Raw genomic sequence first — 24,264 nt, 5'->3', positions numbered from 1 at the left:
GTTTATGTTTAAAATTTTTATTAATTTATATTCCTATTTAATTGTATAATAATTGTATCAAATAAACAATTTGTTGAATTTTGTTGCATGTTCATTTTATTATATAAACAATTTGTTAAATGGGCCCTGAAGTTTTGTCGCATTTAAAGAAACCTCGCGGAACATTGACATCTAGTGGTTGAGCTTGGTATCGCAGTCTAAACTTAAAATATTGGAGGGGCAAGTTTAGCCAAGTAACCGTTCTTATCGGTTTTTGTTCCGTGTTTTGCAGAAATAATCTACAGACACTCTATTGTTTGTGAATATGTACAGGAAGTTAAGGGAAGGCCACGAACGCACGCATGCGCATATCATTTGCATCTATTGTTGCTTTGACACTGTCTATAGAAAATAGAACTTTAAAGGAATATGTTGGAGTTTCAAAATTGTGTGGATATAGACACAACAAAAAACACGAAAAATCATGTTTACCGTTACACTTAAATTGTTGTCACATGACCTCACTACATTGCATGCATCATATGGAGCGTAGCGGACTTACATAAGTGTATTCATGTAAAACAATTTTCTGTGTCATTAAATTATTTATTTTCTGTAGTTGACAGCATTTTGAAAGTTACCTCAGCAGATCCTTTAAAGTTTGGGAGAGATTAGAGTCTCTCTCTCTCTTTCAGCCACATCATAATTTACCTTTCTTGTTTTCTCACAAGTGACATGTATGTTTACCAAAAGCATAATCTCATAAAGCGGGTTAGCATAAGGAGCTCAGCTTTTAGAAACCATGAAGTCTGATCCTTTTTACCGGAGAGCCACATAAGAGAACTAACTTTCACTTATAAAGTATGGCCGTAGAAAGACAATGATGCGTTATTCCTCGTACATAAGTGCCCTTGAAAGGCATAAAGAAAAATGTAGAAAGAAACACTTTATGATGCCGTCTCTCATTTATTTACATGCGTATGGCAGAGCTAAACATTAGCCTGAAGGTTTCTGGGGTGTGGGAGTGTTCCAGGAGTCTGATCTGGGCTTTACTCAGTGTGTTGGCTGTGAAACACACCTCAGCGTGTCATTTGAAGGCATCATCAAAAACAAGATCAAAAGTTTTACAGGATTAGCAGAAATGAGTAACAAAACAAATGAACGTGTGCACATGAAGAGATAGTGTCATGCTTGGTTAGTTTGACTTGATGGATTAACTTTAGTGACGTACATATTTCCTCTAGGTAGTTTATGTCTATATGATTTTACTTGGTTGGGCTGCCGCTGACATCTCTTTGATCTGTTCTAAAACTGTTACATAAGAAGCTACAAGTTACGGGAAGATATCCGTCCAAATAATACAATTGTTTCTTTACTAACTTCAGCAAACATTCTTACGTAAGTTATCTGTAGCCTATACACACACTACGGTAAAAGTTTTGGGTCACTTGACTGAAAAGTTATTATTATCTCTAAACATTTTGAAATTAGAAAAACTTAATTTTGCCAACATATTTTTTTCAAGCAGAGGATGTGGATCAAGTAATAAAAAGCAGGCAATTGGAATAGAGAGAATAGATGGAAACGCCCAAAATACATTGTATACATTTTAGGCAAAATATGATGACACCAAAGAGGCTAAAATATAACAGTTCTGATTTATTCTGGAATATTTAGTTACATTAGTTACATTTATTATTACATTTTGATGAGTCGTGTTTTATAATGTTATTATTAATAATAAATGTAAATATAACAAATAAAGAAGGCTAAATACTTTTGAAATAGAATATTAAACGCGTATAGATAATTAAACATACCAATTAATTTACTTGATTAATTTTTTTACTTGTCCCCACAAGGTAGTGAAACCAATGTAGTCATTAAACAAAAGTAATTTGTATTTATTTGAAATTGCAAAAATGCTAAATGTTTCTGTCGAGGTAAGGTTTAGGGGTTGGGTGAGGGTTATACTGTATATGTAGAGATACAGTTTGTACAGTATAAAAGTCTATGGAAGATCCCCATACAACATGGAAACCTAAAAGTATTTATCTAAAGCCCTGACAGTTTAATATTGTATGTGTGATTTCAATTCATACGTACATACTTGTGAGTATAATTAATAAGTGTTTTAAAAATCTTCAGATATTTTTGCTCCTCTCATTCTCCGTTGGCCTTCTGTTCATTAGCGTCAGCATCAGAAGAGATCATTTGAAAGTGCCAGACTGCCTGTGCTGAACTAAATTCAATGACTGTGTCTAATTGGCTGCTCCGCTGACTGTGTCGGCCGCAGGCAAGATGTCATGTCAGATCATCACAGTTACGTTTTTTGGTGTGTTGGGAGGGTTCCTGTCACACTAATCTCATAGATGCCAGCCATACAATCCACTCTCTCTCTCTTGCACTTTCTCTAGAGCTTCTTCATATCTTTATCATCTTTGCAATGTTATATAACACGTTTGCCTGCTAATATAACAACTTCTGCTCCTGTTTCATTTGGTGTGAGATAACTGTGCACTGCATCATGGGAAAGTCTAGTCAACTCGGTGCCAACTTTCGAAATCCTCTTAATGTCAGAGAGAAACAGAGAAACACACACCGGATGTTTCACACGGGAGAGTAACTCTGTGACTACTGAGATTTTAAAATGAGACTTTAAATAAGAGTCTCTCTTCCACTGTCCCTTGCATTAGCATATGAGCATCTGTGATACTACAGTTTATGTCCTGGTGACGAGTTGGGTGGATTTCCCTTCATCCTCTTCAGGTGTGACTGGTTGGATTTGAAGACTCTTCTTGGTATCATGTCGGATTTTCCATGACCATTGATGCCAGGGATACAGTATGTGTTTTGTCTGGGAGGTCATTTTGGATTTTGTGAATAAATTCATCAAAACCAGTCATTTCTGTTTCGCTAATATACACTGTTTTCCAATACAGTCACCTGGATAAAGACTATATTAGGGTGAGTGAATGGTGAAATGGAATAATTAGGACACCTCACATTTATAACATTAACCAACAACATCATCACCAACCAAGAGCAAAGACGGACTTGCTACTTTAGTATTTGGTATACTTAGCATCTTTTTTATCATGACGGCAGTTTGAAGTTACAGCTACACGTAGTACTCACGCCCAGGGGTTCAATTGGGATTTGTTATGTTCCGAGGGTCTGTGGTGGATTTTGAGGGGTACGATACAAAGCTTATAATTAGAGATGCACCAATTGCAATTTTCTTTGCCGATTCCAATTTTTGCCGATTCCGATTTTCTATCCGCAATTTTCAATTGACAGTATACTATATATAAAACCATATTACTTTTCTCAATGCATATTTTTTTATTTTCATTCCAAAAATTGATTGAACATTACAATTTCCCCAAATTTTCCTGAATGCAATTCTCCAAGCTGCATTAAATTACAGAATCTTCTCTTACCCAAACTACTCTTAAATTGAAGAACTCTGTGACTGAAAAGAAGTACAAATAATAAAATATAACTAAACATGTCACTTAATTTACCTTTTTCATGTATGTAATATATTGTAATATGTAATAATTGACAAACTGTTCAATATAAGTTGAGAGAGCCCTTTGGTGTGTATGAACAATATAATGCTAATCAAACTCATTCTAGATACCAGCAGTTTACAAAGCTACATGTAAGACTAACAACTTTCTGTAGACATGTGCCCTTCCCTTGTGTCAATATCAAATATATTCAATTATAACGTCCACAGAATTGTATGGCATATTTATCACCAGTACTTTTCGGTCAAAACTTGAGATGAACCATTAACATGTGCATCATTGCTGTGCAGCACACACCATGAACAAAACCGCTTTAAATGCTTGATTTTGATTGAAATCAACAAAATTTTGGATGTCTAACCATGCTGAATTGTGCTAATGAATCCGCCCAGAGGTGTTATACCTCAGTCTCTTTTGTTACCAAGGTCATGACGCGTTTGTGTTTACATTCGAAAAATGTCTGTTATCAGCCCTGCGTTGGAAAATGAAACCATTTATGTACCGGCTGGCATGGATCGGCACGGAGTGGAACGATTAAGCAACGAGAACAATTTCGGCGCGATGGTGATAAAGAGTAACAGAACAGTTCCATACTGGCCTTGAAGTGTCTCACTTTATTGTTGTCCAGTACCTTTGTTTGGAAGGCTTTAGGAATGCAGTCTGTATGTGTCTTTGTCTGTGCATTTGTGAGCGTGTAGGTATGTGGGTTAGTGTTCTCTATACACATTTATCTGTCTCTTTGTGCAGCGGTGTGTTTGTAGGTGTGTGTACGGTCTGGTCTGCATATGCTTCATTTAGACATCAAAGAGTGCTGCTGATGATTTTGCCATACAAACACCCCCCCCTCCATCTGTACAAACAAACCCCGGCGGCTCGGCCCAGTCCCAGCCCCAGACATGTCAGGTGATCAACGCACTTGAGCGACGGGAATCAATACGCCTCCCGCGTTAATACAGCTAAAACCCCTTAAAGCATCTCTTTTATGTAGTTTCAGAAGCTTTCTGATTTTCGAGGGATTTAGAGGTGCTTTTTAAGAGGCGGCCCGAGTCTCGTCAAATTAAAACCTCTCTCTGAGAAGAATTCACAGCCTTTTTATCTATCAAGTACAAACATTTACAATATGCAAGGCTAATGGTGAAACATAACACTCAACCCCTGAGAGATTTTTATTGCCTTTTTCTTCTTTTCTACCCACCATTCATAAGACAAATCAATAAGTACTAAATAAAGAATTAAGTCTGACCAAACCTTTCTAACACACACATGGAGTGGGTTATAGTGATTTAATACTTTTGCATAAGCCTTTTACTTCATGTGTCCCAGCAAATGTACGAAACTGTACAAAAACTAGTTTTTCTATTATCAGTAGGCTTTTATTAGTTATTTCAGCTTTTTTACATTGACGTATACTAGAACACAAGTGATTCATCATGATTGATTGAGAGCTTCCCTTATCCAAAGGGATTAGTCATTTTTGTGTTAAAGTTTGTTTTTTATAGGAAGGACCTAGAAGGCTGGAAGGGATACTGAGGTAGATTTTGAAAGATCATTTCACATGGCTTGTATATTGAGAAGAGGTGTGGGCCCAGCATCATGCCTTGAGGCACCCCCAATGGGTGACTTGATGTGTATGTAAATAAAGGTATTGATTTAATGCCATTTAAAATGAATGCAGATGAACAAATTATATAAGGCATCCAAAATTACAGCCCTAGTCCATTAATGTCTTTCTGTGACACCTTGTTCACGAGTCTGCCAATGGCAGAAAAGGTGAAAGGTACATTACACTAACTATTGTACTGAGACGAATTTGGTTTTCATTTTCAATAGTAATTCAATTCAGTTATTCTGAGGCAATTCTGTGCAGCTTGTCCAACTTCGGTTTACTGGCCCTGGGTGGGATGGAGAGCATTTAGTAGAATGTTGGCAGCCTGTGTGTTGCTGGTCTATCAGGGGAAGTGCAACGGCCCTGAGGGAGAGCTCTGGATCAAACGGGGCTGATTTCCCAGACAAAGGGGGAGGATCAGGCACTAACCCACATGTGTTGTGTGGCAGAGGTCTAACCCACCCAATGATCGGCACATCACTAATTAGTCAAGGTCAGACTACTTAAAGACCGTGTGGGAGAGAATTCAACAGGGAGACGGCTGTCTTTCGCTCTCTTATTCACTGTAATTTTTACATTTTCTTTCTCACAATTTAACTTTTTCTGCTGTATTTTTAATATTAAGATAATATTAGAATTCTGCTTTGAGAAGACATTATGTCATTAGATTTAATTTACAATCATGAAATGACATGCAGAGCAGCAGTTTCAGTGTGAAGCTCCTTAACAAGGCACAGCTTGATGGGAAAGTCAACTTCTGAGAAAATCTCATTTAAACTTGTTAAAATGTTTCTCGCGTGTGACAGTGAGCGCTTTGACCCATTTGAAGAACTTCCGGCCTAGAACTGAGGACCCATTACAGCTGCACCACTATACAGTAGTGAAGTACACCACCTTCACCTCAAACGTCTTTGAAGCAGCAGAACGTCAAATCTATGCAAAGTAGAATTACACCCAGCAAAAGAAAGCATGAATCTCAGCGCTTTGAAGTGTGGAAGGATAGAGATGTTCCGCAGTCTGTTCAAAGCCATCACGCTGTAGCGTTCTACAGAACGAGTACGTCACTGAACTCTGTTTTGGAGAAGATTTACAGAGGATCTGGAAGATGATGAGTTGCGGAGCGCTGACTTTTTTTTAAAGTGAAGACGAGATGAAACAGGCCCAGATATTAAATATACATGCGGCGGTAGAAAGGTGTCCTGGATTTCGGCTCATTTTGTCGTTTTTGTAGATCTGAAAGGTTACGAGTGAACGCGAACAAGACTCTCTTCTTTTCTTTCTGACATGCTGTTTGATCAACGATAATTGTAAACCGACAGAATTTCCGTAGATCAGATTGTTGGAACGCTGCGAAAAGTACATACTGCATATTTAAACGGCTCGTACTTTGAAGCGAGTGTAAGAATCCAGAAGAAAACGAGATTCCTTGCCATGCTGGTATTAGAATAGTGAGGATCAATGCATACTTTATACATGCCAGGTCAACCACGGCCAAGTGTTGGTGTAAACCCTCGTAGTTAAGAATACTTGAGTTCTTCGTCTTAAAATTGCTTGAAATAAAAAGTATGGAGCATGAGTATAGAGGTGTAAAATGAGTGAAGTCGTATAAGAAACATCATGTGCAATTGTATAATTTGGATCAGACGTGTTTGAGTTCATACTGAGTTCATATCTTCAATAATATTGACAGAAATGCTACATAGCAATGCCCCGGCAACAACCCACAACACGTTAGCATCATGTCAGCGAGATTTGTACACGCAAGCACCAGAAAATGCTCCGTATTGTTTGGAGCGTGTCTGTGATGTAAGTCACAGCTGTCAGCTTTATTCGCACCGCTGCGCTCGTACGCTTCCTGCAGGGCGACACAATTGGAGACGCGACTCTGATCCGTGTGTGTTTGTCCCGCAGGTCCACTGGTGAAGCTGCATCACCGCGCCCCTCGGCGAAGAGGACAGCAGCCCAAGCTCCTGAACAGCCCTGAAGACAGTCTTTATTACAACCATCTTAACGTGAGTTCAAAGCCTCGCACGGAAGCCTTTGTCTAACTTTGTTTCCAGATGATAATACAATTAAAGCTACCTGTGCCAGACCCCCGAGCCCCCACCCCCACGCCGCTCTGTTGTCTCCACCATGTGCTTTGGCGCTTTATCTGTTGCTTTCATGTGAGGATGTCTCCCTTCACGGTGAATAATTGATGTGGTTTATCAAAGCCGAGCAAGACGCCTGCCTCATCAGCCTCAGCCCAGCGCGCTTTGATCAAGAAAAATTATGCTGTGACTTCTGATATTATCAGCATCTGCACACATTCAACACAAAATCACTTTGAAAAAAAATTAATGATTCTCTCGCGCATGTTCGCTGATGTTTCTCACTCTGCGTGGATTGCTTGTGTGTTTACGTGGATGTGTGCGTGTGTTTGCGTGGATGTGTGCGATCTCTCCTCGTTCTCTCTGCAGATAAGTCTGGATTACCAGGGGAGCAAGAGGAAGCCCAGAAAACTGGGGTAAATAACAGCTCTCCATCTCTGTATCTACACGCCCCACCGGCTCAAGAAGGGGGAGCTGAGAAGGCTCTGTTTGCTCCTCATGCAAATTCACAGCTGAAAATAAGAGCTTCTGTCATTTTTGGGAGGATAGAAAACGTGGTATAAGTGTGAGATAGTGACCTCGCTGTCTGTGGAGTTAAGCTTGGATAATCTAACCTCAACCAGGACGAATTAATCCTTGCACACTCTGTATGACACGTTTACCTGCTTGTATTTATTTAGTTACCCCTTTTTCTAAAGCTATTTTTAAAGAATTGTTACTTATTAATATGTATGCAGCTTTAATGACCTCACATTAAATAAAACACATAAAAATTCACTGGTCACACCACAGACCCAAATAGAATGAATTAGTTAAGGATTTTTTGGTTGAGAAAATTGTTAAAAAGACTATACACTATTAGAGCTTATTCTTTTATACACTTTTATGTCCAACCCAGAATTATAGAATTGGTTGAATATGTCTACGGATGTGCCATAAATCAACTTGTGAGCTTATTTTTAAGGACTTTTATATGTTGTACACATTTAGACTTAGCTAAATAATACACACAACAGAGTTCCTCTGAGCCTTAATTTTGACTTGAAAAACTGAAATCTCTCTCATTTCTCAGGCAAGTAAAGCGGCTGGACGGAGAGGATGAATATTATCAATTACTGTCTGCAATAGAGTCCGTCCCTGAGGAGGAAGGATTATCGGGCCCCTTCCCAAACCCCCCGACTGCCCCACCTCCTGCCCCTCCCATCATTTCCTCCAGATGAGTTGCGCTCCGCCCACAACTCTGACTCCTGTTGACAGCTGGTAAGAGCAGCACACATCACTGTGACTGTGCACAGTTAAATTTAGAGTTGACCAACCAACAGAGGCAAATATCAAGTACAGTAAAACCTAAAACAGTGACATTTAATATATTTTTGGAGGGGTATAAAAAGTTTTTGTGACCGAACATGTCAGGGAACTGTAACGTAAAAGTAAATGTATTGTTTATTTTACCCTCTTCAATGGCTCATATCAGCTTCCAATCACACAAAATATGGTAACTTGGTAATTTATGACACCGTTTCCCATTAAGAGTGTGTTTTAAAGTGATACTTTTCCCAAAAATTAAAAATCTGTCATCGTCATCCACTCAGCTTTGGGTTGTTCCAAATCACTATACATTTCTTTTTTCTGATGAAAGATATTTGGAAAAATGCTTATAACCAAACAGATCTTGACTCCCATAGTAGGAAATCATAATTTGTTTTGTTCTGTTGAACACAAATTAAGATATTTTGAAGAATGTAGGACAGCAAACAGTTCTGGGGCACTTTTGACTAGCATTGTCTTTTTTCCTACTATGGGAGTCAATGGGGGTCGAGATCTGTTTGGTTATAAGCATTCTTCCAAATATCTTTCTGTGTGTTGATCACAACAAATAATTTCATACTGATTTGGACCAAATCCAATGTGAGTAAATGATGACAGAATTTAAATTTTTGGGTGAACTAAGACAGCACTCGAGACTATTGTCATTGGTTCAGTTGTAGGTATGCAAATCAATTTAGTTTCCGCGACTTAACAACAGAGGCTAACCTATAGCTGACATGTTTCCCTGGCTCACACTGCCTGTGAACAGTCGTACTCACACATGGATTGATAAACAATGCTAAAGTCAAGCTGCTATCGAGAGAAACGCCTTTCTATTTCTCACTCTACTTTCTGTGTTTACTGTGACAGACTGTCAGATACAACGCGTTTTGCCCTTATGCACACGACAGACAGTGCGGATGTCACATGGCATGAATGAATGAAGAATGTAATGACAGAGCTCACTGGCTGTGGAGATGATGACATCCTGTGGTGTGGTAATATTCAGGACGGACTTCCTGTTGATTTTCTTCCCATATGTACAGGAGTGACAAAAAGTATTTGAACACCTAAAGTCAGGATGTCCTTCCATAAGTTTACAATTTACTTTCAATCATTTAAATATATTGAGAATACACAATCAAAATTCACAATTAAAACTTAAAATATGATTGAAAACCTATTGAAAAATGGTTTTAATTGACAAACAGACTCTCTTACTAAAAAAGACACTTGGCAGATTATTGCTGACCAAATAAATCGCTCAAATAGAAATAAGCAGAGAGTTAGACTTTACTTTTTTAACACAATTCATGTTGTGGTTAATAAATCATGAATAGATTATCATTTAAAAGTGAATTCAGTGTTCCACAGACGGAACAAAGAGCTGAAAAGGTTAAAGGAAGGAAAGGTAGGAACCTGGACAAAACAGTGTTACATGTAAAATGGCTTTCTCTTTAGAGATAAGTATATGACCGATTGGCCCATTAATTAAATTGTTGACATTTCACCTTTGACCTTTAAAGGGATAGTTTACCCAAAAATAAGAATTCTGTCCTCATTTTCTCACCTTTGAGTTGTTCCAAATCTGTCTAAATGTCTTTGTTCTGATGAACACAGATAAAGATAGTTTGAAGAATGCTTGGACCACATTTACTACCATAGATTTTTTTTTGTTTGTGTACACAAAAGAAGATATTTTGATCAATTCAGGACAGAAATCAGTTCTGGGTCACCTACTGGCAAGCATTCGTCCAAATATCTTTCTCTCTGTTCATCCAAAGAAAAGGTTTACAGATTAAGTAAATGATGAAAGAATTAAAAAAAATTGATGAATTATCTCTTAAAGTAGTATTGTAAAGACATTTTAGAACTTATGGTTAGGGTTTATTAATTGAATACAGATGAAAATAGTGAACAACAAAAACTGAACCTGATAGGTCCTCTTGTGTCCATTTAAAATTTTGATGAACTCACAAATAGAACATTTTGGAACCAAGTCAGAGTTTGACCGTATAGAACCTGTGGTCTCAAAAAAAGTCCCAAAAATGTGCAGAACTTAAAGAAAAACCCTGACATATGTACATAAGTTGTATGAAAAATAGCTCCATAATGCGAGAAATGTCAGATAGAACCTGAGGTGACAATAAACATTGTAAAACTTTGCTGTAGTTTTGCAGCAGGTTTGCCAGTAACTTACTGTAGATTTAATTACTACTTAATATACTTTCCAATTAGTACTGTTTTCAATTACTTTAAAACACTTTGACTTTTGAGATTCAAAATGTGCGAGAAGAGCACAGCAACACTGCAAAATGTATTTTTCTCTTATTGTCTGGAAAATATTTAATATGTATAACTTATTTTAAGACTTGTTTTATGAAAGAAAAATATATAAACTAGGAAAGTTTATGCTTAAACTAAATTTTACATTAAGTCTACAGTAAATTACTGGCAAACCTGCTGCGGAATTACAAGAAAGTTTTACAGTGTACGTATCTTACATACCGTTTTAACAATGTATGAGTTGAAATTTTGTGGATTGCAGGACCTACTCTCACAGTTTTTGTGTTCATACTTTTAAGTTTTAATGTCATTCTTTGTTGTGCCACTTTTGTGAGTAAACCTGAGGATAATACTGTAGTACATCCACTAAAATCATAAATGAAAGGTACTACAGATGAATATAAGATTCTCTAAAGCAATTCTGTAATCTTAGCTTTAAAGCAAATATTATCAGCCCTAGTGAATATTTGGTGTTTAAAACAGCCCCATGCTGTCGGTGATGGGTTTGACCTTATCTCATGGCGTCAGGCAATATCTGCATTTCAAAGCTTCTCATGCTTATGAAGGGTTTGAGGAATATCCTCCAATGCCTTTCTTATTTTTGATTCCCATTCTGATAATTCTTTCATTAAACACAGTTTATCAAACCAATAATGATAGAATCATTAATCACAATTCTCCTGTAGGAGGCAGATAACATTAGCACATGAAAAGTGATTCCTTGCGTTTGATCCCCCCGCAGAAAGACAAAGACACAAAACACAGATATTGCTGAGTGTCATGCTGCTCTTTGAAATATTTTTCAATAGTTTGTTCATTAGACATGTTTCTTCTGTAACTGTTCTCCAAACACCTCCATTAAAGATGCCCTGTCCTGATATTGCTGTACAAATTCTGAAAGATGCACAGGACCAAACCTCTCACAAGCCAATTCGTAGCGCTGTTCTTGTTATTCATTTGCATATCTTCTAGTTCATCTCCAGTTGTTGACCCCTCGGGCTCTTAACAAAATTTGATTTTAAGTGAAGATGTAGAGAGATCTTGTTCTCTAAAAATCTCTTTCTGTCTCTCTGTTACAAATTTACTTACGGTCAAGGAAACTTTATTTGATAAATGATTTTTTTCAATAATAAGCAAAATTTAGTGAACCTTAAACTTGTGTTTCATCCATTTGTTCTTTGATGAGATTAACGCGTAACAAAAACGAACAACATAGAGTTTTGCCCTGATTTTACGTTGCATATATTAGCAAATTTACCGAAGCTTTTGGGCTTATTAAACGTGTGCAAGTCTTAGTTAATCTGATTCTTATCAAACCAATTGTTATTGTTGTCTTATGTAAAATTGTGAGTAGATTTTTATAAATTTCATATCCAGGAAATGTAAATCCATGAAAACGTTCATATTCTTGTTTGTGTTTCTCTGGTTAACTTTTTGTATGGCAATTTTTGGGTTAAACGCTTTCACTAATTAGTTATCACTAATAAGCAGTATTCATATGAAGGAATTGTCTGTTTTTCACAGTGTAGGCTTATATGTTGTAAGGAGAAAAGCTAAAGTATGATAAAATCAACTTTTATATTTGATTTAATTTTATGTTTTCCTCGTTAATCTTACAGGAATGTGAATCTATTTATAAATTAAGTCGTCATGAGATCCTTAGATTTCATACAAATAAGCCACTGCGTAAAATAGTAATGTACATACTTGAATGACAGTTAAAAAGGTGCATTACCTGTTAAAGTTTGATTAATTAAATAGTTAATAATTTAAAATATTGACAATGCCAGTAAAAGTGAATAACCGTTCTCTGCCTCTTTCTCTTAAAGGGATAGTTCACCCAAAAATAAAACTTCTGTCATCATTTATTCACCCTCTTGTCATTTCAAACATTTATGACTTTCTTTCTTCCGCAGCGACAGTACCAATTGACTTGCACTGGTTTTTATACAATAGAAGTGAATGGGTAGCCGTCACTGTTCGGTTCCCAACTTTCTTCAAAATATCTTCTTTTAAGTTTTGCAGAAAAAAGAATGTCATACAGGACTGAAAATAATGAAGAGAGAATTTTCTTTTTCGGTGAACTATCCCTCTAATAACACATACGATTGTGTGCGTGAGTAGTTCTAATGGTAGCCGGCGTGTCCAGTTTCACTGAGTTCGGATGCGGCGGTAATGAGAATATTCTGCGAGAATTTTTCCCTGTCTGAGAATATTTAGTTTTTCTGAAGAGCGCCATCTGAAATGGGTCACTGTAACACCCGCGAGTGTCTCTTTAAAAAACATTGAATCCATTAAGTAAGATCTTGCTCCCTAGATTATTTCGGCCTTGTTTTGCCGTGCAAATCCATTTAAGTCAAGCTCTCTAGTGTTTGTGCTCGTGAGAAGTCTTCCTCCGGTGAGGACTGTCCTTCAGTAGTTTCGGCGGTTACCCGCGACACAATCAAACTGAAGAATTTGTGCGTGCCATCAAGTTTACGACTGAAAAGCAGGGAGCGTATTCAACCTGGCTTTGGAAATAATCCTCGCCGCGACTTTGATTGTCAAGCGCAATCCTTTTATTGACAGTCAAAGCGAGTGGATATCCAAGATCTCGTGTCAGAAGCTTAGCTGACGTAAACAATGTTGGCCTGCACCTGTGCTCTTTAATATCTCAATAACTCTCCATAAAACCAGGACAGCCTATTCTTTCCACTCATTAAAGCGCTTTTGCGTCTGGAGCTACCGACGGTCTCTTTTAATGTGGTCCGCACCCCACCAAAGATTTCTTTCCTCCATTTTAACTGTTTGTTCTCAACTGCGTGTTTTCTTTCCCAAGTATGCACAGCAATGTGGCACCTTTCAGATATTTTGCGAGCGTAATCTTTAGATAGTGGAGTATTTATTGTCAGACAGCACACGCTCTCGCACTAATAGACAGGGTGGACTTCAAAGGAGGAACACAAATAGACTGGCATTGTCCTGCCTCTATATCCTCTAGAGTTCAAAGGAAGAGTTTTGAATAGCAGTGTTTCCAAAGCCTCTTTCAAACCTGCTGGGATGTAAAGCAGGTAACCTGCTATTGATACACAAGAACACACACACACTCACATATATGTTCCTTACTTCGCAGTTACTTTTTTTGTAAAAGTCGTCGCGTAATCACACGGGCGTAATGAAAGTAAACACTTCACTTTGTCGTCTTAGCATCCCCTCTGCCTTTCGAAATAAACGGGTAGGATATTTGCAGATTAGCACGCCGATGCTTCGGCTCTGACTGACTTGTGACAGACAGACAGTAAGAGCTAAACAGATGTCGGGTACAGGATCGGGCGAGCTCCCTAAAGACTGATTTAACGAAGAACGGAGGAGAAAGAGAGCGAGAGGTAGCGTAAGATGTAGAAAGAGAAGGCCTGAGAGGGGGAGAAGGAGATAAAAGAGCGAGTGGAGTACGCACATCAAAGACTTGCTAATGATGCTGGATGCCATTAGGGCTTGTAGTGGCCTTTGTTTCGGCTTCCTAACACCTGCAATTTGTTGAGGGCTTTCTGTGCCCTGCTGAATTACCCACATTTGCATGAGCACTGAGCGAATACCGGAGGGATGAAAGTAGGAGATTTTACACCGCTGCATATGGACTTGTGGCCGAATCAGGCCTGTATTCGTTGTTTGCTTTAGTTGTTACTGAGCTGTTAGCCCAGTTAGAGAGTAAGGTTTTATTAAACTGGACTTTAGTCTGTGAACGGATTGGAAGAAGTGTGCTAATTTAAAAATGCGTCTTATATTTATGGAGACTTTTATGTGCTAGGATTGTTTTTTTTCTTCTTGGAAACCGTTTTACCGTGACATCATACTTTTGCTACTTTTTTAAGAAGCCTTTTTCTGTATATAGGTTAGGCCCAGTTTCACAGACACTTCTTGGATTAAGCCAGGACTATGCCTTAGTTGAATTAAGATATTTACAGTATGTCGCTTTTAGAAAAATACAGTGGAAGAATAGATTACTGGTGTGCATCTTGAGACAAAACAATGGCACTTATATATTTTAAGATATTTCTGCCCAAGTTATATTCAGTTAAGATAGTCATTTTAGTCTGGGACAAGCCTTAAACCTTGTCTGTGAAACCGGGTCGTAATGTATAATTGGCCAATTTCACAGACCAGGCTTGGCTTAAGCTAGGAGCAGGCCTTTGTTTTGCACAGTGTGCATTTTGAGACAAAACAATGGCACTGACATATTTTAACTTTTTAAGCTCTTTTCAGTCTAGACGGCTCTAGTATTTATTTGAGTCTGTGACTGACCTCAAGCCTTGTGTGTGAAACCGGGCAATTGGGTTTTATTTTCATGTTTTACCAAGACTTCTCTTGGTCCATCTCTAAAATATCATTACTATAACTATAATCATAAATCTTTTAAATCATGTATGGGTTTTTAATGGTTATTTCTTATACAGCATACAATTTTGCCACTTTCTTTCTTTTTTCTTTTTTCTTTTACTTGGTTACCAAAGAGACATCAGTGCATGTATAAATTATCCATAGTAGCGAGCCATTTGGGCAATTCTGTGAAAATGTCAACTTTACCATCAATAAAAAAAGTTTTTAGCATCACTTTTTACTATGCTAACAGCACAGATGTCAACATTAGGTGGTTCAAATATACATGTGATGTCTCTCTTCAAGTTTTTAAAGCCTTCGTTTTATTTTAAGTGCATGGTTTATTCAGGTAAGTGTCATTATCAGGAGAGTCAGATCCATAACAGTACATATTCCTCATAAATGGGCACATGACGTGCATTTTAATTCACAGAAATCCTAAAAAAATAGTTGTTTTCCAAAATCCGTGTTTATTTTCCTTTTTTTAAAAGAAAACTTGTTCATAGACTGACATTATTCTGATGTTTAGACTCTATCAACCAGGGTTAAGTAAAATATAAACAAGATGGTTCAATATATTTGTAACAAACACATTCTCTGAGCCATTTATGTCACATCATAAGTTGCCCATTTTATTACAAAAAGGTTTGGAATGTAATTTCCACCACAGAATGTAAAGGAAAATATAAAACGTGGAGGATATGACATATTTCTCCAATGTTCAGACAGTGTCCGAATAGAAATAAAATAATCTGCTTAACATGTAAATGTGTTTTTAAAAGAAACGCTTCTTAAATTCCAAAGGACCAAACCTTTTTGAACATTTTTAAATATGAAAATCTGTGTCTTTAATAAAGCCAGACCTGCACGTGGCCATATGGGAGCGCATGTAGCCCATATCTCCTGCAAATGAGCTAAAGTTTCTCTTACTGCGGGGCTTGGATAGAGGTCTGGGGAAAATCAGAGCATGAAATTGTGATTAGCCCCTGTTGTTTGTACAGACCAGGAATAGGCTACAGGACTTGGCATGGCCAAAGGTGTAACCTGTTTTGTTTGGCCTTGCTGAAGCCCTCCCAGATGGTGCTCGCAGCTGCCACTGAGTAAACGCAAGGAGGCGAACGGTGAGGGAAGCGGCCGGGACCCGTTTACATTCAGAAGGAAAACAACATATCTGTTCCTTATATTCAGGGCAGGCAATGGAAAGACACGTGTCCAATCTATTTCTTTCTGGGTTCGGATCCTCATAAGGAAGAAAAAAGACAAAGAGAATGGGAAATCCCACTGGGGGGAAATCACAATTGAGACCATTTTAATATCTCAATCATGTCTCCTAGAGACAAGTGCAATTAAATGGAGATTAGTGCTGAAGTCTCCTGCTTCTTCGATTTCTCTTTTTTGGTCTTGACTATTTATTGGCCAAGATATGCTGGCCTTTAGTTTTACAAACTGGGGCGCCAGAAATAAACCGTAAACATAAATATTTTCCCTGTAAAATTACATGTTTCCCCTGTTTTTCATGTAAATTTGCTGTCTTTTTCTGTGATTTCAAAGATAAACTGTGACAATATCCTGTGAAAAAAAACATTTTGCTCGGGGGCACTAGAAACATACCGGTAAAATTATGTTTTCTCATTTTTCTTGTAAATTTGCTCTCTTTTTCTGTGATTTTACTCTAAATCAAAAATAGCTGAAAATACATGTTTTTTAGTTACACACAAAACAGTAAAATTCTGTAAAAGCACTTGTTTTTTACAATGTAGTCTATTTTTATTTATGAAAGGACCAGGAAGGAGCAGCCTTTGGGGAATACAGTTTTTGTCTTTTATTGAATAACTCTTTTAACATCATCCACTGCTATGAATTGCCATTCTTACCATTGTTTTACGTTCATTTGTGTACAAGCTTGTTTGCTGAGATTCCAGTTAAATTTGAATGTTCGCTGTAGATTCAAATGACAAAATTATATTAATTCAGCAACATAGTGTCAATTTTCTCAAGGAAAGACATCTGCACTAGGCTTCACACTGGCTAATATAGTTCTTCAAATCTGAAATAAGTCAATATTCCTGAACTACGTCTTCTGGCCCCTCTGTATATTCCAAAACCTCTGATCACGCTCAAGAAAGCCAGACGTGACCCTAACAATTACCACTGGCCGGTGGGAACAGAGCAGGTCAAAGCGTTAATGCCACACACAGCGCCGGGCGGGTGTTCAAGGGGCGACCTCTCCCTCATCCCCTGACCTGAGGCCCGTCGGCGCACCGCTTCAGCTCAGCCTTTTAAGCATGCGGCCTGAGAGCAAGCAACGCTATCGGATTTCAGGGGAAAATGTTGAAAATTAGCAAGAGCAGAGTCAAGCTACACGGCGTCGAGGGCAGAACACAATGGCAGCTTTCTGTCAGGGAGAGACTTCAAAGGGCCACTGAGTGACTACTCTGAGTTGGACTTTGTTGTAGATCACTGAGGAAATTCACAGATGTTTTCTCATACGAGACACCATTACAGAGGCTCTCGTACCCGGTAGCCCCGAGCATTTCTCTCGCTCTCAATCTCTCCTGCTTGTGTGCGAGACAGATGTGGAACTCTGTCTTTCTTCTTTTCTTTCTTTATTTTCTTCTGCTGTCTGTCCAGAGCACATGAAAAGTTAGACATCGGCTCTGACCTGTCCAAAAGAACCCTAACATGAAACTTACTGTTGACGAACAGTCAAAAACTCACCAAAGATTCACCATCGCAGTCAGAGCTGTCAAGACCCGCTCTCAAATTTTGTGTCACCGTTCAACTCTTATCATAAACTGATGTTTTACTTTCTTTAAATCTCATTTGATTTAGTAACTTCATTGATCTTAAACTGCTGAAAACTAATTGATCTTTTCTTTTTTTATAGATCTCCGTCTTCTACCTTTGGCTGCAAAACGTGTGTATGTAATCGTGAGGAATAATCATTTATGTATGAATCATTTTCTCAGTCTTTTATATGTGTATTTATTTTAAGTGACACATTTGCAATTCATCAGTTTTATTAAAATTTTGAATTATTTTATGTCTTTCAGTGGCAGCCTTTTGATATTAAATATTTAAATGTACAATTTAATATTTAAAAGAATATGTTGCCAAATATAATTTGATGAGTGAAATGAGAAGATGTGACATTTTGTGGTCCATTGTTTCTTTTTTTGAACCTTGATTTGTGAATCCAATACAGTATTTTGCGTCTGGCAGAACAGTGTGTACATAATCTTGTTTTGCAGTCCAAAAAGTGATTTATAGATTTTATAGAATAAGAGCAATGCTGCATCATTGGCTATTAATGCAAGTATGTATCGGTTACATTGATCTTTGAAAACTTATGGGAGCACAGTTTTGAAAAGAAGCATGGAAAAATACACTGCTTTAATGACATGTTTGTGTTTGGCTTGTTTTTAAACCATGTTCGTCTTACTGTTTTCTCAGCTGTTTTGTATTCTGTATGAGAAATTAAAAAAATAAGTTTGCTAATTTTTCATGGTTTGTCCACTCATTTAACACTAACTTAAAAAACAACATTTTCAGAAACTTGTCAACTTTCAAAGACCATAAGGTGAATTTCAACCTTTGAAACATGTGTTTCTGTTTTAGGAATACACTTTCTTGGAGTGACACAATTAAAATGGCATGCACTTTATAACTAGAGGTGAAAAAAACTGAATTGTGCCCACTTGCATTCTTTCATGGACTTTAGGAAAACCAAGCTGTTCCCTTGTCCCAGTGGGATATCCCCCCTCTCTCCCCCCACTTCTGTGTGCAGAGCAGGAGAAACCTTAATCCCATCAAAGGCGCTGATCTACTTTCAATATCAACCACTCCAAACTGCTGGAAAGGGACTGTTTAAAAAGTCATAGATTAGAGACGTGTCTCTGTGGGTGTTCGCTTGTACAAAGTTTCTTCTTTTTATTTAGTCTGTAACCTTTAAAGAAACCTGTCTCCTCCTGCAAAACTCAACTTAAAGCAGTCTACATTTCAGATCCTTTATGTTTTGGCGCTTTATGCTTGTAAAAGAGGTGTCACATGGTCGCACCGAAAGCTTGCCTGGTTCAGGGTGGAGCAGAGGGAGGAGAACTGGAAAATGTTCAGACTTTCTCAAAGATTGCATCTCCTCCTCTTTCCAACCTCTAACTGCGCATCACAGAACTAAGACATCATCATCATCATGTCACTTTCACACCTTGATGGGTTAAGTATTACTGACATGAGATGTGTGGTTGTTCATTCTTAAATCATTTGTCTGCTGTGAGGACAATCCGTGTGCCTGTTCAATAGTTTTGGTAACAAAGAATCGTTTTTCCTGGGCCCTTTTTAATTGCAATTTTAACAGTTTTCAAAACGTTTCAATTACTTGCGAATAACTTTCAAGAATATTATTGTCATTGTTTGTTGTGTTGCCAGTTGAAGAAAAGTTTAAAAGTTTTGTTGGTCTTCAAACGTGGTCAGTTATGTAACATATCTGCTCACTTGTGTTGTTATTTCCGCGTATAACTTTTCATCGTCGCGTATTGATATCATGAAAACTCCTCGATGTGACATTTTTTCAATAACTGTTGTTTCTGTTTGCGATTATTAAGACCACAAGAAGGCTTTGCGTGAACCTTACACCAAGTCAAATGATTTCTTCCTCTTGAAGTGATCACATAAGCGCGATCGAGATCTCAGGAGATAACACACAGTGTCATTGTCGCACAACAAAACCTTAATTACAGAAAGGAGGATCGGGTGACTCCGGCATCCAATAGCTGGGGTCTCCAGTCGGCGAGGGGGTCTTTGATCAAGAAAATCCAATTATTTGTGTATATACATTTCCCACATAGTGATTACTTCATTAATTGTCCCGCCTTTATCCCCACCCGTCCCATCCCCCCTTAATAATCAGCCCTTTTATCCAGACCAACAAACACACCATAGGAGCTTTGTGTGGATTCAGAGGATTTGCTTCCCCCTCTCAAAGAGCCGCTCTTCTTTGATGATTGGGCAGCGGCGAACTTCAAAGTCATAAATCTCACTCCTGACTGGCTGGCGGCCCACCAAAGTCCTTATCAAATCCTAAGAAGTGATTCTTCACTCTCTCAGATAGTCCGAGGATAGCTGGAGGAGAGGAAGCGCTTTTCCACGAGAACGCCTTATTTCGGCGCACCGAGTTTGGTTTGTTTGAATTGGGAAGCTTGAGGAACTCGAGGAAGTGTTGCCATGGCAGCTGTGGCTGTGTTGCGGAACGAAACACTACAGGCATTTCTTCAGGTTGGTGAAAAGTTTGAGATGTTATTGAAAATGTGTTTCAACCTGTTCGGCGCTGGTAGAGCGCGTAATATAGACGGCGCGTGCGGGCTGGAACAAACAACTAAGCAAACATGCGCCTTAAACGAAGCATTGCAACTTTTTTATTTCACATCAAATTGTGGCAAACTTTTCTTAACTTTGAATCTCAATTTGATCAGCGGCTTGTCTATGGTATGTTTAGAAAATATTAGTAGCCTACTGTATTATCGTATGGAATAACACTAATGCGTAATGCGTCGTCTCCTTGCGCACTGTAAAATAAAAGCAAACAGATACATTTTGTAGTTCAAAGTTTTCACATACACTTTAACGTACCTATGTCACCTATGGATGTTTAACTCTGGCGCTTCTTTGTGATGCAGGATCGCACTCCAAACTCCTCGCCGGAAAACACTAAACATTCTCCTTTGGCACTTTTGGCGGCTACGTGTAACCGGATCGGTCACCATCACGGCACCACTCCCACGGACTTTATTCAAGTTCCCTTCGACAGCACCCTAGCTTCGCCCTCGCGGATTTTCCACCCGTGGACTAACGAGGCAACCCCCCCGTCCGCGCTTTCCAGCAATTCCTCCTTTGGACTATCCTCGAAATCTCACCTGCAGGGCTCGTACACCTCCCACCATGAGCTCCCGTTGACCCCTCCGGCTGACCCCACATATCCTTATGACTTCTCCCCCGTGAAAATGTTGCCGTGCTCCATGCAGTCGTTACAATCATCTTGCCCGCCCACATACGTCCCCGCGGTTACTTACGCAGCACCGACCCCGATCCCACCCGCGATGACCGGTTTCGTAACGGGACACTCGGGCCTGGTCCATCACCAGCAGAGACAGCTGTCTCCGAACCCTGGGGACGATATACCGTGGTGGAGCCTTCAACAAGGCAACCACGTCAATCACCCGTCAACTCTCGCCCCCCATCGCTTTCCAATCCAACGGGGTCTGGTGCTGGGACACACGGACTTTGCGCAGTACCAGACCCAAATCGCAGCTCTTCTCCATACCAAGTCCCCGCTTGCCACCGCCCGCCGATGCCGGAGATGTCGGTGTCCTAACTGTCAATCATCCAGCTCAAGCGACGAGCCCGGGAAAAAGAAGCAGCACATCTGTCACATTCCTGGATGCGGGAAAGTATACGGCAAAACCTCGCACCTGAAAGCGCATCTGCGCTGGCACTCGGGAGAGAGACCCTTCGTGTGTAACTGGCTCTTCTGTGGGAAAAGTTTCACAAGGTCGGACGAGTTACAGAGACATCTGAGGACTCATACCGGAGAAAAACGCTTTGTGTGTCCGGACTGCTGCAAAAGGTTTATGAGGAGCGATCACTTGGCCAAACATGTCAAGACGCACCAGAATAAGAAAAGCAAAAGTCACGAAAAGACCTCTGAATATGTGAAAAGAGAAGACTTGAGACCTGTTTAGCTGACTATAGATGGCTTTAGACTAGTGCAATAAAATCTTGACAAAGTTCAGGATTCTAATGAGTCGAAATGTTGGAATTTTTTATTTTATTTTTCAAAAAGTCAGTACTTTTCATTGAAATAGCTTCGCGAGACTTACTGGACTGGGAGCCTTCTTCGGACATGTAAATAAACTTTTCAAGTCGTTCACAGTTCTTAAAGGGACCCTGGAAAATGTTTTGTATTTCTGAGCTGTCCAAAAACATTAACAAGTTTTAACTTGTGTTGAGATCCTTGTCTTCGGTGGAAGATTTCTTTATCCTGTAGATACATTGATAGCTTTTGTTGAATGAAAGTGACAGTTTTTCACTCCTTGTGGGGTGTCTAGCATGCTATTAAAAACAATCTGTTAAACCTATGAAGTAATGTGTGAAAATAAAAAGTATGACTTGTACATTCCATTTAAACAAAGTGGTGAGAACCGAAATTATTTTTTGAAGAGAAAATCAGGGATCAAATGTGGAATTTAAAGTTTTATAGTGTGACAGAGAAACAGTGAAACTGTTGGTAAGTTGGTGACTGTGTAAATGCCCAAACTGAGCCTAGAATGAAACACTGAGTTTTGACTTTCTGGTATCATAAACATGTGGCGATATGATTTTCCGCCCAAGACAGCAAATTATACGATTTGAAAAACAAAGTCAGCCAAAATGACAATAAAGCAAGCATTAAATCACCACCACTGTATTTTCTCCTTTTCATTTAGACATATCATTTATTTTACAGAAAATAACAGAAACAGTCTGATTCTGAACATGTAATAATAGCATTATATTTCACTATCTAGAATAGCTTGCGTCACATTTATGAGAATGAAAGTTTTTGGGGTGATTTTTTACACATTCTTATATAAACTTAGTTATAGTGTCCATGTGAATTTTCGATAAAAAAAAGAACATTACAACCATGAGTAGCACCTTCTTTTATTGTTTTCTTGTAGGTCAGATGTAGTAATAACATTAAATTATGCATCAAAGCCATACTAGTAAATTCACTAATTAGTATTATTATTCAGTGCTTATTTGAGTAAGAACACTGTAACAAGAACATCTTAAAATAAAGGTTATTAAAATCAACTGCATCTAAATACGAACAGTTTTTTTCAATCCAGATCTCATTTGTTTACACTCTGATATTGATTATGAAACTGAATCAAGTCTGCGTTTCGCTGAAGTGTTTTCTGGAAATTCACTCCTAATAGAAAGAAGGTGATGGATTGTTATTTCTAAAAGCCTTGTGACTACTTTCAGTATTTCATATTTTTTAAATCAAAGAAAGACATTGTGGTCTGTTTTGTTTTGCATGTCTTGTCAAAATTTATTGAAATTTATAAAAATAAAGTCAGATAACAGTTAAGACTTATTTAAGGATGTACGTATGATATATATTTTAAGGGGGTTTCAAGGCACTTGAGCAAAGGTGTTCAGTCCCTGAACTCTCTCTAATTATGTTTGTCCTGCAATAGCGCCTCACTAAGTAAATTACTGCTCTATTATGTTTGTATTCATTCTTTAAACAGTTCTTCACACTGATGCCGTGGAACCATTTTTGGTTCCACAAAGAAACAGAAACCAGAGAAAAAGGTTCTTCCATGGCATCGTGAGGCAACGGGATACTTCACCCAAAAAGGAAAAAAAATGTCATAATTTACTCACCCTTAGGTTTTTCTTAACCTGTGTACATTTCTTTGTTTTCATGAACACACAGGAAGAAATTTGAAAGAATGTCAGATCTCACCCACCATTTACTGCCATAGTAGGGAAAACACATGCTATGGAGTCAGTGGGGTGTGAGATTTGAAAATCTTCCAGATATCTTCCTGTGTGTAGTATGAGTGTGAGTATCTCTTTAGGAGGTTTGTATTCAAAAGATGCAGAGACCCTAACAACTAGCAACTGGAATCATCTGTGAAAGACAAGATTTCTCAATTATCAAATACAAACAAAAATTAAACTTAATTTTCATACAATTAAATAAAATAATTTCCCCCATGAAACTGTGATAAACTGACCACCTGTCGAGGGTGTTTCCCTGCTTCAGCCCAATCAATTGTCTACTGTTATTGTCAGCACGTTTATTTGTAACCTTTGGCTGAGGGTCTGTCCTTTTAATATAAATGTTTTTTTTCCTTTTTAAAACCACATCAAGAAAGTCACACTTCTTCAAACTTGTAGCTCTTCTGATAGAATCTCGGATTTTCTGTGGCTCTCAATATCTAAATCCCATGCAAGTATTGGAGTGGGAAAAATTTCTTTGTTAATGAATGAGCTGAGTATACAATCATATTCTGTATTATTGAAAAACTGGATACACTTTATCAAAATTATTCTC

General features: G+C 38.3%; 2 protein-coding genes across 2 annotated transcripts in view; both read left to right on the top strand.

Moving 5' to 3' along the window:
• The window catches only part of myo3b (myosin IIIB), a 79,885-nt gene extending 61,359 nt beyond the window's left edge, over positions 1-18,526 (top strand). Inside the window, exons 34-37 of the mRNA XM_056755059.1 lie at positions 7,033-7,133; positions 7,581-7,627; positions 8,284-8,471; positions 18,049-18,526. Coding sequence (XP_056611037.1) covers positions 7,033-7,133; positions 7,581-7,627; positions 8,284-8,431 — 296 coding nt within the window. The 3' untranslated portion in view covers positions 8,432-8,471; positions 18,049-18,526. The remainder of the gene's footprint in view (positions 1-7,032; positions 7,134-7,580; positions 7,628-8,283; positions 8,472-18,048) is intronic.
• A 1,626-nt stretch (positions 18,527-20,152) lies between these two features.
• sp5a (Sp5 transcription factor a) lies at positions 20,153-22,506 on the top strand. Its single transcript, XM_056755330.1, has 2 exons — positions 20,153-20,432; positions 20,834-22,506. The coding sequence occupies exons 1-2, from the start codon at positions 20,382-20,384 to the stop codon at positions 21,893-21,895; spliced, it is 1,113 nt and encodes a 370-aa protein (XP_056611308.1). The 5' UTR covers positions 20,153-20,381; the 3' UTR covers positions 21,896-22,506.
• Positions 22,507-24,264: the final 1,758 nt, after the last annotated feature.

Source organism: Triplophysa dalaica, chromosome 8 (assembly GCF_015846415.1).
Source record: "Triplophysa dalaica isolate WHDGS20190420 chromosome 8, ASM1584641v1, whole genome shotgun sequence".
In the NCBI taxonomy this organism is placed as follows: domain Eukaryota; kingdom Metazoa; phylum Chordata; class Actinopteri; order Cypriniformes; family Nemacheilidae; genus Triplophysa; species Triplophysa dalaica.
This window is presented reverse-complemented; position numbering and strand designations above follow the sequence as displayed.